General features: G+C 41.1%; 1 protein-coding gene across 2 annotated transcripts; it reads right to left on the bottom strand.

Annotated features, from left to right (window-relative positions):
* Nucleotides 1-6: 6 nt before the first annotated feature.
* On the bottom strand, nucleotides 7-10,089 carry LOC306959793 (hyaluronan and proteoglycan link protein 1-like). 2 transcript variants are annotated; one of them, XM_079552008.1, is made up of 6 exons: nucleotides 9,953-10,089; nucleotides 5,187-5,339; nucleotides 4,481-4,644; nucleotides 2,193-2,391; nucleotides 1,811-2,113; nucleotides 7-1,726 (listed from the first exon to the last, which is right to left on the bottom strand). In XM_079552008.1, exons 2-6 carry the CDS (start codon nucleotides 5,311-5,313, stop codon nucleotides 1,437-1,439), a joined length of 1,083 nt encoding a protein of 360 aa, XP_079408134.1. In that variant the 5' UTR covers nucleotides 5,314-5,339; nucleotides 9,953-10,089; the 3' UTR covers nucleotides 7-1,436. The 2 variants fall into 2 exon arrangements, with proteins under 2 accessions (XP_079408134.1, XP_079408133.1); XM_079552007.1 differs by lacking the exon at nucleotides 9,953-10,089 and adding an exon at nucleotides 5,557-5,670 and having other exon boundaries at nucleotides 8-1,726.
* Between the last annotated feature and the right edge of the window lie 399 nt (nucleotides 10,090-10,488).

The raw sequence follows: 10,488 nt of genomic DNA, 5'->3' as shown, positions 1-10,488 counted from the left end.
CTCATGTTTTATTGTCAATGAGATCCTTGCATGTTTTAAGAACTGACATCAGATACAAAAGCATTCATTTTGAGCCAGCCAGTTCTTTCCCCTATATCATAAAAATATCTTGATTTGTTTGTTCAATTAGATCACCATGTTATCTCTTGCATTATATTTTCTGACCTCGTCCTGCACTTGTGCTATGATAACAATGATAAGAAAAGCGTTACCACTGTGTTCGCCTGATCCTTGGCGTTTCTCGGATAAAGCCAAGTAAAACTTAATCAAAGCCAAAGTAGATGATCTAAACACTTGCAGGGCCAGCAGGGACTAGCAACCTCCTACAATGCAGAGCACCAATCTTATACTTTAGAAGCCAAATTCCGGACTCTAATTGGCTTATTTTTGTTGACCATCGGTATACATTGCTAAGATCACAGCATTTCAGACATTGGCATAAACAGTGTTTTCTCTGTGATTGGTTGTTACAGTTATTTTATACATATAAAGGTCACGGCAAATCGTCAAAGGCTACACTTGGCTTTTATGTTTCACTAAAATAAACTTATTTTTATCAAAAATAGCAGGAGCTCTACATTGCTGTGTGCTTTTCCATGCACAAGGCTATTCATAGATGCGGCCACACAAGCCTATATTTTCAGTGTTGCATTTACTCTCTAGTTTTAGCATTTCTTAACACTAGTTCGACACAATCTAAGATTGCCAGGCATGTTGTATTGCTATTTAACAAGAACGACTCCATCTACCAAAAAGCTTCCTTTAGTCCTTCCATGTGTTCTGTGCAGTTTTGTCAAGGGCTGTGAAACTTGTGTTTATGTAAACAAAGACATTAAAGGTTTTACCATGATGACGTAACAATAATGTTAATATAACTACATTAAAATAGTATTAAAGGTAATTGACACTGTGTCTATACTAACAGCTAAATGCTTGTCAATTTAAAAATTTTACTTTTATATTTGGTCCAACACATTTGTATACAAAAAAAAAAATACATGAGTATAGATTCAATACAAAGTACCAACTGTAGCACCTTGTTCATACAGACCTCAAGATCGCTGAGCTCGACCGTAATCTTGGCCTCCCTTTAATGTTGTCAGCAGCTAAACCATGGCTTTGTTGTACTTGAAGTTCTGTTAAGTGCCAATTTTAGTGCAACCATAAGACTGGTTACAGTGAGGCTCCCTTATATCTGTATCTGTTTACCAGTAACAGTGGATATGGATGTGATTACTTTCCAAAGCCCAAGTTCCCTTATCATCCATCAAAGACAGATTAAATAAGACCTTAAATATGTGTAAACTATCCCTCAAAACATCAGATTACAAAGCAACAGAAACTCGATTTCAATCAAAAATAAGCATCACGGTACACTTAAGTTCGTATGGCCTTCATTATTCATTCAGTCTCTTCTTCTCTAGTTTGCTCCGGTCTCAATTGGGGCCTTTGAAGCAGTAAACCCCATAGAGCTTGTGCTTTTTGTCGGGGAAGCCGTTAAAGCGGACCGCTGCCTCAGTGGGACTGCAGCGGCGTCGGGGGTGGGATATGGGGTACCGCACACTGCCATCAGCCAACCAGCCTGCATCACAGCGGTCATAGCCCAGGAGCTTCCAGGCAGCAAACATCTGGCCCACTTTGGCAATCTCAGCACCATCCTTTTGGCAAGCCCTGACGGCCTCATCGTAGGTCAGTTTGGAGCGTTGTACCAGGTAGTAGAAACGGCCTGAATGAGCAAAGCATTAGAATGAGGCAGGGAACGCTCTGGAGGGGCGGTAATTCCAAATAAACGTCATTTTCTCTGCCTTACCTTTGTAGTGAGATGTGAAGCAGAAGACATCATAGTGGTTCTTCTCCTTCTCCCTCAGTCCATAGTTGCGTATGCCCGGCACAGTGTTCTTGCCTCCACAAGGTTCTCTGGGTGTAGAGATGGGATACTGCACTGAACCGTCGCTCAGCCATCCAGCATTGCACCAGTCCATCCCTCCTCTCCAAGCATCATAAAGCTGATCGAAGGAGGCCACGATGGCGTCCTGGTCACGGCACGCCCTCTCCGCGTCGTAGTAGTTCAGGTTGTAGCGACCGAGGCGGGGGAAGTAGGGGAACACCACACCTAAGGACCGAGTCGGGTTTAAAAATGTACATCAAATCGGAGCATTCACATCTCCCTAGGTTACGTGGAACTTAAATACCTTCCAGGTCAAGAGCCACTACCACTGTTGCATCCTCCAAACCATCAATAACTTCACATTTATACTTCCCGTAATCTTCAAGAGTCATTTCTGTGATGACGAGAGAGGCGTCAGACGGAGAGGAGTTGAGTAAATGGACACGCCCATGAAAGCGACCGTAGCTTCTTTTGTGAAAATCCATCGCGACAAAGACATCAACCTGAGACAAGATCAACCAAGACACATGGTTGGTTGATCAGACCTTCACCACAACATAGCAATCCCACAGTATAATCCCACAGTGCCGTGTAAAACATTCTCTTATCCAGGTGCGTCTTCGTGCAGAGAGTAATCCAGATCCACAGCAAAATGTAATCAGCTTTTCTTTTTTTTATTGAACTCTGGAGGATGAACCATTCCCAGTAACGCAGTACGTAAGCTCCCTGAATGCAGCCATAATCACAGAGGGTTATGTCCACATTCTAGACATGGGGGATTCACTGTTTTTGAAAGAAATCTCAAAACAGTGAAGGCACAAATACCTGAACGATTGGCGATAAGGGTCCCTAAACCTGCCTTGTCTTTAAAGGAACAGGCAACCGTTTTTTCCATACTGAGATATGTTCTTACCTGAGCTTAGACGAGTTGACGTGTACCTGTCTGGTCTTTGTGCGTGCGCTCAGTCACGCAAATAGACCAAAGATGTTGTTAGCATTTAGCCTCTCCTCCTCTCCTCTATGGGGCCAAACGGGGGAAGTTAGAAGCTTCCACGTTTTCCCCATATTTAAATACGGTTACGTGAGTAGTTACACGATCCAAGGATATACTATATTACATTATATATTGTAAGGCGAGGAGGAGAGGCTAAATGCATGACTGAGCACACGCAGAAAAAACAGACAGCTACGCATCAACTCGTCTAAGCTCAGCTCAGAACATATCTCAGAATGGAAAAACGGTGGTCAAAACATGTGGATTTAGACAGTTGCCTTAGTAATCACAAGGGCTGGGACAAAAAAAAACATTTTGCAATATATCACAATATGTCGTTTATTGCGACACGTGTATCACATCGGAAACCATGTATCGCAATACTTTTGATACTCAACTCAGCTATAGGAAGAAAGCGTTTTTGACTCAAAGATAATTTTGTTAATAGTCAGGTTCACAATGTAATTTCGACGTTTTTGGGGAGTTGCTCTGATATGTGATTTTTTTTTTTTTAAAGTGCGGTAATAACATTTAGTAAAAAACGTAGTTTGCCGGAAATTTACGAAATTTGGCAGAAAATGTGGTCGTTCTAATCAAAAAAGTAAATGAAACCCTTGTCATATGCTTCATAGTGTTGCCATAGCGATGACCAGAATTCCCCATTTCCTCGAATGGACAATTTTACCAAATGACAAGGGCAAATGTGAATGTTGTTTTTCTCATTCAAAAATATATCGTTTTCATACTCACCACAAAAATCCCATAATAGTGGAAATCTAAACATAGTGAACCGGGCTGTAAGACCAGAGTTGGTGCTGATTGGTTTAAACAAAATACTTTTAAAATGCTTCTGCCATTTGTACTTTTTAAAATGTTTTAATCAATATCAGACTGATTTATATTCAATGTATACATTTTGGAAACTCCATTAGTGCTTTCTTATTAAATTACAAATTATAAATTATTAACGCAATATGTATCGTAGCGGGCCCTTTGTATTGTGATACGTATTGGATCGTCCCAGCCCTAGAATTAAACCATAGATTCTTTAGAATAATATGACGTCAACCCTATCATTCCAAACTGAGTGGCGAAATGAAATAATAACTTAATGGTGCCACTCAAACCGATTTTAAAGGGGAATGCAGCATTATTAATGTGTGTCCTTCAATAACTTTGTTCTCAGTCGGGATCACCATTGGACTCCTGCTTCGCTCTCTTATCACTCCTCCTCTCTGTGCCATTTCAGTTGGATATCCAGCTCTCATTGTTTCAGAATCCTTCCAATTGAGAATCAAGGGCTTTGATGCAAAGCCTGTACCTTTCCAAATCAGGGCCAGTGCAATGTACCATAAGTGGCTTCAGTGAAGGTTCACAACCATCACAACCATCACAACTACGACTGAGTGAAATGGGAGCGATCACAGTCATTGTCGTGAGTGTAAGGTTTAAGCTTGTAATTTTCAATGACAGGTATTGACTGTAGAATCATATTTAGTTTCCAGTTGCACCATAGCAAAATGGAAAGAATTAAAGCACGTCTGAAAACTTCCAGTACCCAGTGCACTCACTATGTTGTCAGTGTTGGTGGAACTAACCTCTCTGAGATAGTCAGAAGTCAGCTTTGTCCATTTGATCCTCATCTTTCGATTAGGTGCTAGACCTTCATCTCTGTGAATCTTACATGGTAAAGTAACATTCCCACCTCTTCGAGTTATCACTTTGGATGGTTCTGCCAGCACCGAGAGCCGGGGCCCATTTTCTGTAAGACATTAACATTTCTTTACATCTTTGAACTTGTTGTTTTTAACTTCTGACATGAAATCTAACATTGTGTAATGTCCTTAAAACAAAGCAAACAGCGCTTTAAGAAAAGACTAATATACATAGGAGTCCATAATTTCCTTACCACCACACACTATTTAAATTAGCTGTGTTCTTACATAGTATCTGACCACGCTGCCGCATAAGCCATTTGTTAATAGCACATTGATTGCATGTGCTTGGAGGGCAGAGCATGCTTTTTTTCAGCTGAGTCCCGCAGTTAATATGCCTATAGGTCATATCACCATTTCTTTGGCAATAAAAAGCCTCTTACTGTTGTTGAGTCCTGCAAAAGCATTCAAGATTAGCATTGTATTTGTAGACATTTCGGTCAGTGAGTGCAGATGGTTGAGTGAGATACGTCCTCTCTGAGCTTAAGACGATGGTGGCAGGACGTAGTGTCACAATGCTGTGATTAGCAGAGGACACAGCAGAGTGACTGTGGGGACAGAGGCTGCATCATGTAATGAAATAACTCACCAACAACATAGATGGTCCTGGTGTGTTCCAGTTCTGGATACAGTGCATCTAACTGTCTGAGAGTCTGGAGGGCTGATCTGTCAGCTACAGCCTCAGAGACCAGGGCAAAGATCAGCACAAAAATCATCTTTTGTTGAAGTGGAAGTTGGTTAGCTGCAGAGAAACACAGAATAATTAGTTAAATTATACTGCAGTATGCCTTTCTATCCTCAGGACAGTTTCTATCTGCAATGCTGTTCCTTTCTGCAAGAACTCAGTGCATATGAGTGCAGCCTGCATCCTCTCACACTGCACATCTAAGGCAGTGAACCCAACTAAAACAAAAGCCTTTACTGTTCAGCACATTACAAGTATAACAATATATACATACTGAGCAGGTAGTGTGTCATCCAGCAGCACAAGGACACAGCATTCTGTAAAGCATGGCACCGAGCGCTCAAAGTCCAACTTCACAGTGACTCTGCCACTGTGCAGCATTTCCCCACTGAGCGCATTCATCTACACACACACATCCCTCTGCCGCCACACTCACTACCACACACACAGCCAATAAGGGGGTTTCACTATTCTCCTTCCACTGGTTATTCACCAATGATACCACCACCATGGTTCTACTGATAATACCGATCGTCATGTCACAAAACATTTACAGTCATGACTGTAACTCATGGTTACAGCTCAATGAGGTTTTTGTGTCTTTTATTGGATCAGGGCACCACAAAACATCCTATAATGAAAAATCCTATATTACCAGAGAAAAGTATAGAATAGAAACTTTAACCTCAAGGGTCTTCACTTGAGGTAAAAGAAACATAAACTTTCATATCTTGTGGTGTATCAAAATGTCTTCATTTGCACTTATTCATATATAAGACGAGTGCTGCACTTTTTCCTCCAATGGTTACTTAGCTCAGTGTAGTAAAGGTGGCTTTGTACAGCCCATGTTAATCCCACAGAATGCTCTAAAACACACAGCCAAACAGGGATTCAATTGTTTCATTAAGTACAGTCCATTGTTGTGACATCCTCATGTTCAGATATGTCTATTAGCAGCAGTCTGGATGTGCTGTTCAAGATGCCCCCACCCTCTTTGTCTTCATTCACTCTTATACTGCTGATGTGCTGCCACTGTGAGATCTGCAGTCAGCAGAAAGATGCTGCAGCACACATCGACTGTGCCATCCCATTACACACTCTCCTGTTAAATACTTGTGTATTCAGGGGCTCATGTGTGCAATGGCCATTGGGAAAACTGTCCGCTATTGGGCGTTTTCGGCAGGAGTCGTTGGTGTGTGAAATTAGTAAGAAAGAATGGAGATGTATGTGCAAAAACAGCCTGTGCTGATGCTTCGTACCATTAGCATGTGACAACTATAAAGCACGACTAGAGTCCCGTCTAGTCGTGTGGTCTGTGATCTGTGAAAAAGATCACAGATAAACTACAGCACACTGTGGTCTGTGTGTGTCCTTATACTGACTGAAACAGCTCCTTCTGTAGAGGGTAAACAAGGTGAGGTCTCTTCAGGCCAGGTGTGCGCCTATGTGCCCACATACACAACTCCATTCACAGGAGTCAGAACTCCACTGTTATACCAGTGTTCTGCAAAACACAGAGACATTACTGGTTTAGAGTTAGTTTAGCTTGAACACAGTTTTCTCCATGTTTGGTCAGACTTTTAGTAGCTCTTAGTTCTGTATTTACATTTCTGCAGTAAAGTATTCCATTAGAACAATGTTTACCATGAAGCACATGTTGCCACTTCAGCCCATTTCAATAATATAAACATTACTGTTAGGAAATATAATTAAACTATGTATAGTGGAAAAAGAAATTCCAGAGAGGTTATGGCTTTTATTTCTCAAACATGACTTCAATATGACTTTTTTTCTTCTTTTTTTTAATGAAATCTAAATCTCTCCCCTAACACTTCTGTCTGTCTCTCCACTGGGATTTGTCTGTATCACTTAGTCCAAAAGTGTTTTCTTAAGTGAGACAAAGTCATAGTAAATCATACTGTATAGATGAGGGGCCATATTTTGGACATTACACTGAAAAAAAGACAAAAGTACAAATACTACAAGCTACATTTAATTTTACACTCGAATACTACCTTTGAGCCTCAAAACGTTTTAAAATGTAGGGTCATGATACTGTTTGGTTGTTCCTGCTAAGAAAAACAACACAATCATCAAGCGCTCTGAAACGATTTCATAATTGTAATTTCTGAGGTTAGAGTTGGGACATCTCTCTCTCTCTCTAAAAACACATAATAAATCTACATACTGTTTAGTAGCCTACAATATCTGGATCAGCAGGTCTTTATGCATTTCTTCAAAATACACAGCCACCACTAGAACAATGAGTGACTGATTTAAGAGCTCTTTTGATGGACAAAGAAGCTACACTAAGGTCAGGATAGAACAAAACATTATGTGAACTTTTTACACAATCTGTATAATTACTGAAGAAAAACGAGATGCCTGAAACCTTAAAAGTCGACCAAAGCTGAGACTTTGTAGTGTGGTGTCTTCATAAATCTGTGGATGCTGTGTGTTTCAAATTAACTTGGGTACGGCTGTAACTTGATACAGAGGATAAATATTGTGACTAATGTCGCATTCTCTGCTCTTGAGTTAGTATGTATGGAATCCACTTCACATGTTTTAGAGCACATGTGTCAAACACAAGGCCCGCGAGCCAGATCCGGCCCTCGAGATGACTTAATCCAGCCCCTAGATCGTGAATTTATGAGTATGTAAAAAAAAAAGTCCAGCAGAAGGCACTGACATGATAGATCAGGATATAAACAGCATATTGTAGCCATGTGGTAAATGATCTGTCTGCCCCAGGGCGGCTGTGGCTTCAATCGTAACTTACCACCTTTGAGTGTGGAGTGACTGAATAATGACTTTATGTAGCACTTTGAGAAACATGTGCAAAAAGTGTTATTTATTAGGCCACCGTCCTGACAGTATATCCGGCCCACGACCCAAATGAGTTCGACACCCCTGTTTTAGAGCAACTACAATTTATCTAGAACCACTCCATGTACTAATGTTCAACACACTGGTCTTTCCCCACTGCTGTAAACTAAACTTTAGACGTCACTGTAACACCACCTGCTACATAGGGGCCTCAGTCAGAGCATACGATGCTATGACACGAACTGGGTGGAAAAAAACACATTACAATTTCCTGTGCAAAATCCAGGGACTACCAGACTGTACCTGTTTCGAGGGGGGTTGTATGCAAAGTTACCTTTTAGAGATTTTTAATATGTTACAACGTTGTTCCCTCATTAACACCATACCTAAGAGTTGTGTTCTGAGCCATTCGCACATGTTTGAATAATCTTTGCATCTTCCACAGTGACTATTCTTATTGCCGTGACCTCAGCTTTGCGTAACAAGAAAGTGCTTTTTATTTACCTTCTGATCTCTTGCAAAGCTAATCCCTTCATAACAGAGCATCGTCAAAGGTCACACACAAACATGCATCACAGCTTCACTACAGCAACAGTGATAGTACCAAACAACTGCAAAAAGCTCATGAAAGAGTCGAGGACTCCTTATAGGACTGTGTTGGGAATATAATGTACCAATTCTATTTCATAAACATTATGGTCAGTCTTGCTATATTTCGACTTTCACAGATAGAAAAAAGTGAGAACTTTAAAACTGAGAAAGAACCTTAGTTCATGGTCTGTGGCTCACTTAAAAACATGCATAAGCATCATGTTTAAGCTGAATGTTGCTTTATGATCCTCCTCCTTCACCTCAGAGCCTCCCCAGTCCCCCACTGTGGTTGGTAATTTATGATGCTCTTTCCTATCTCTGTTAACGGCCACGGACCTTTATGAAGCTACACCGTTAAAAGTGATGGTTCTTCATGCCAGCGCGACTTTATGCTTTTAAAGACGCTGCTGAAGGTTTTATCTCTTTTGTATGGCTGCTTAAAGTGTCAGAGGTGAATTCCAGCGGTCAAGGATCATCAAAGGTCACGGAAAATGATATTACCAGGTGGTAAATAACCAATATTCACCAATGTTTCAGTAATGTAAGAGTTTTCAGATGTGAAGCGGTGTAAAGCAAATCTGCCTTTTATTACAAGACCAGGAGGTTAAGGTTTGAACTCCATCATTTAGACTCTAAGAGTAAGAGGGGGTGTGATTATTAATCCAAACACTACATTGCAAGGAGACACAAAATGCAACAAAGTCATCTTTATCCAAAAACCAAATGACTGTGCATGGCTTTCTGACAAAGACAGCCAGTCTTTATCTGAGTGAGTTGACACAGGCCGATGAAAGGGGACAGGACACTATAGGCAGGGGTCAGGGTGGAGCCACCATGTCTAAGCCAATGCACAGAAAGAGATTTGGGGAGTAAAATTCGCTCTAAATCACCTCTAAATCACAGTCACCTCTAAATCACTTGGTCTCTGCTGCTCTACCGCTTTGTAAAGTTTCACAAACGTAACAAACCCGCTGGTAAACTGGTGAAAACATAAATACATAAATACATAAGGCTATAATACATCCCTGCGAATCTCTGTAACGTGGTTTGATCATAATTAGGCAATAGACTTATATCGATTATGCATGAGCATCAATGTAAATAACATTGTGCTTTTTGAATTGCCTGAATACCACATCTCAAAATTCTTTGTTATTTAGACTAAGCTCCTTAAGTTAAATTTGCCAATAGCTTTGTTTTGTTTCCCCCCCAGGAACTAAGACCTATTTGACGCTTTGAGCATGCGTTACCTCAGCTTAGGATACGGCGGTAACGTCCCACAACAAGGTCTGATTCCGCAGGTCCACCAGACAGAGATGTTCACCCTCGTGTAACAGGTCCAACAAATGAGTTCACTGCAACATGCGGTTTGCAGCGCACTCACGCTCCTCCTCGCGCGCGCGCCCGCATGCCAGGGTGAGGGTCTGGGCAGGTGATCCTCACAGTGGCCACTTTTCACAGACTTTAGAGAAAGTACCGTCGCAATTCGCACAGGCTCTTTTGACGAAATGACCAGAGTTGAAGTAAGAGTCATCTGTTGGGCATTACTGTGGCAGATTAAGAAGCATGGAAGTTGCTCAAAAAAAAAAAGTTTGTGATGGGGAACATAGTTTACATCCACGCCCTCCAGTGACGTCTGGACTTTAATCAAGGTTGAACCTCTATTGCACAACATGAAGAGTTTCTTTAACCACCTTCCCTATTTGGGATAACTGTACTACCGTTACTTACCAAATTTAGTACAAGTTGGGGAAACATAGCTTAATGCAATGCGGACATAATACAA

This window comes from Gobius niger, assembly GCF_951799975.1.
Source record: "Gobius niger genome assembly, chromosome: 2".
Taxonomy (NCBI): domain Eukaryota; kingdom Metazoa; phylum Chordata; class Actinopteri; order Gobiiformes; family Gobiidae; genus Gobius; species Gobius niger.
The sequence above is the reverse complement of the archived record's forward strand: the minus strand, read 5'-3'. Positions and strand labels throughout refer to the sequence as shown.

What these genes read in the sequence shown, in the direction of transcription:
- LOC306959793 (XM_079552007.1), bottom strand. An exon ending in CTTCTGACTATCTCAGAGAG is followed by an intron (nt 2,392 to 4,480) that starts GTTAGTTCCACC and finishes ATCTTGTCTCAG; the next exon opens with GTTGATGTCTTTGTCGCGAT. An exon ending in AGTGGCTCTTGACCTGGAAG is followed by an intron (nt 2,114 to 2,192) that starts GTATTTAAGTTC and finishes CTCGGTCCTTAG; the next exon opens with GTGTGGTGTTCCCCTACTTC.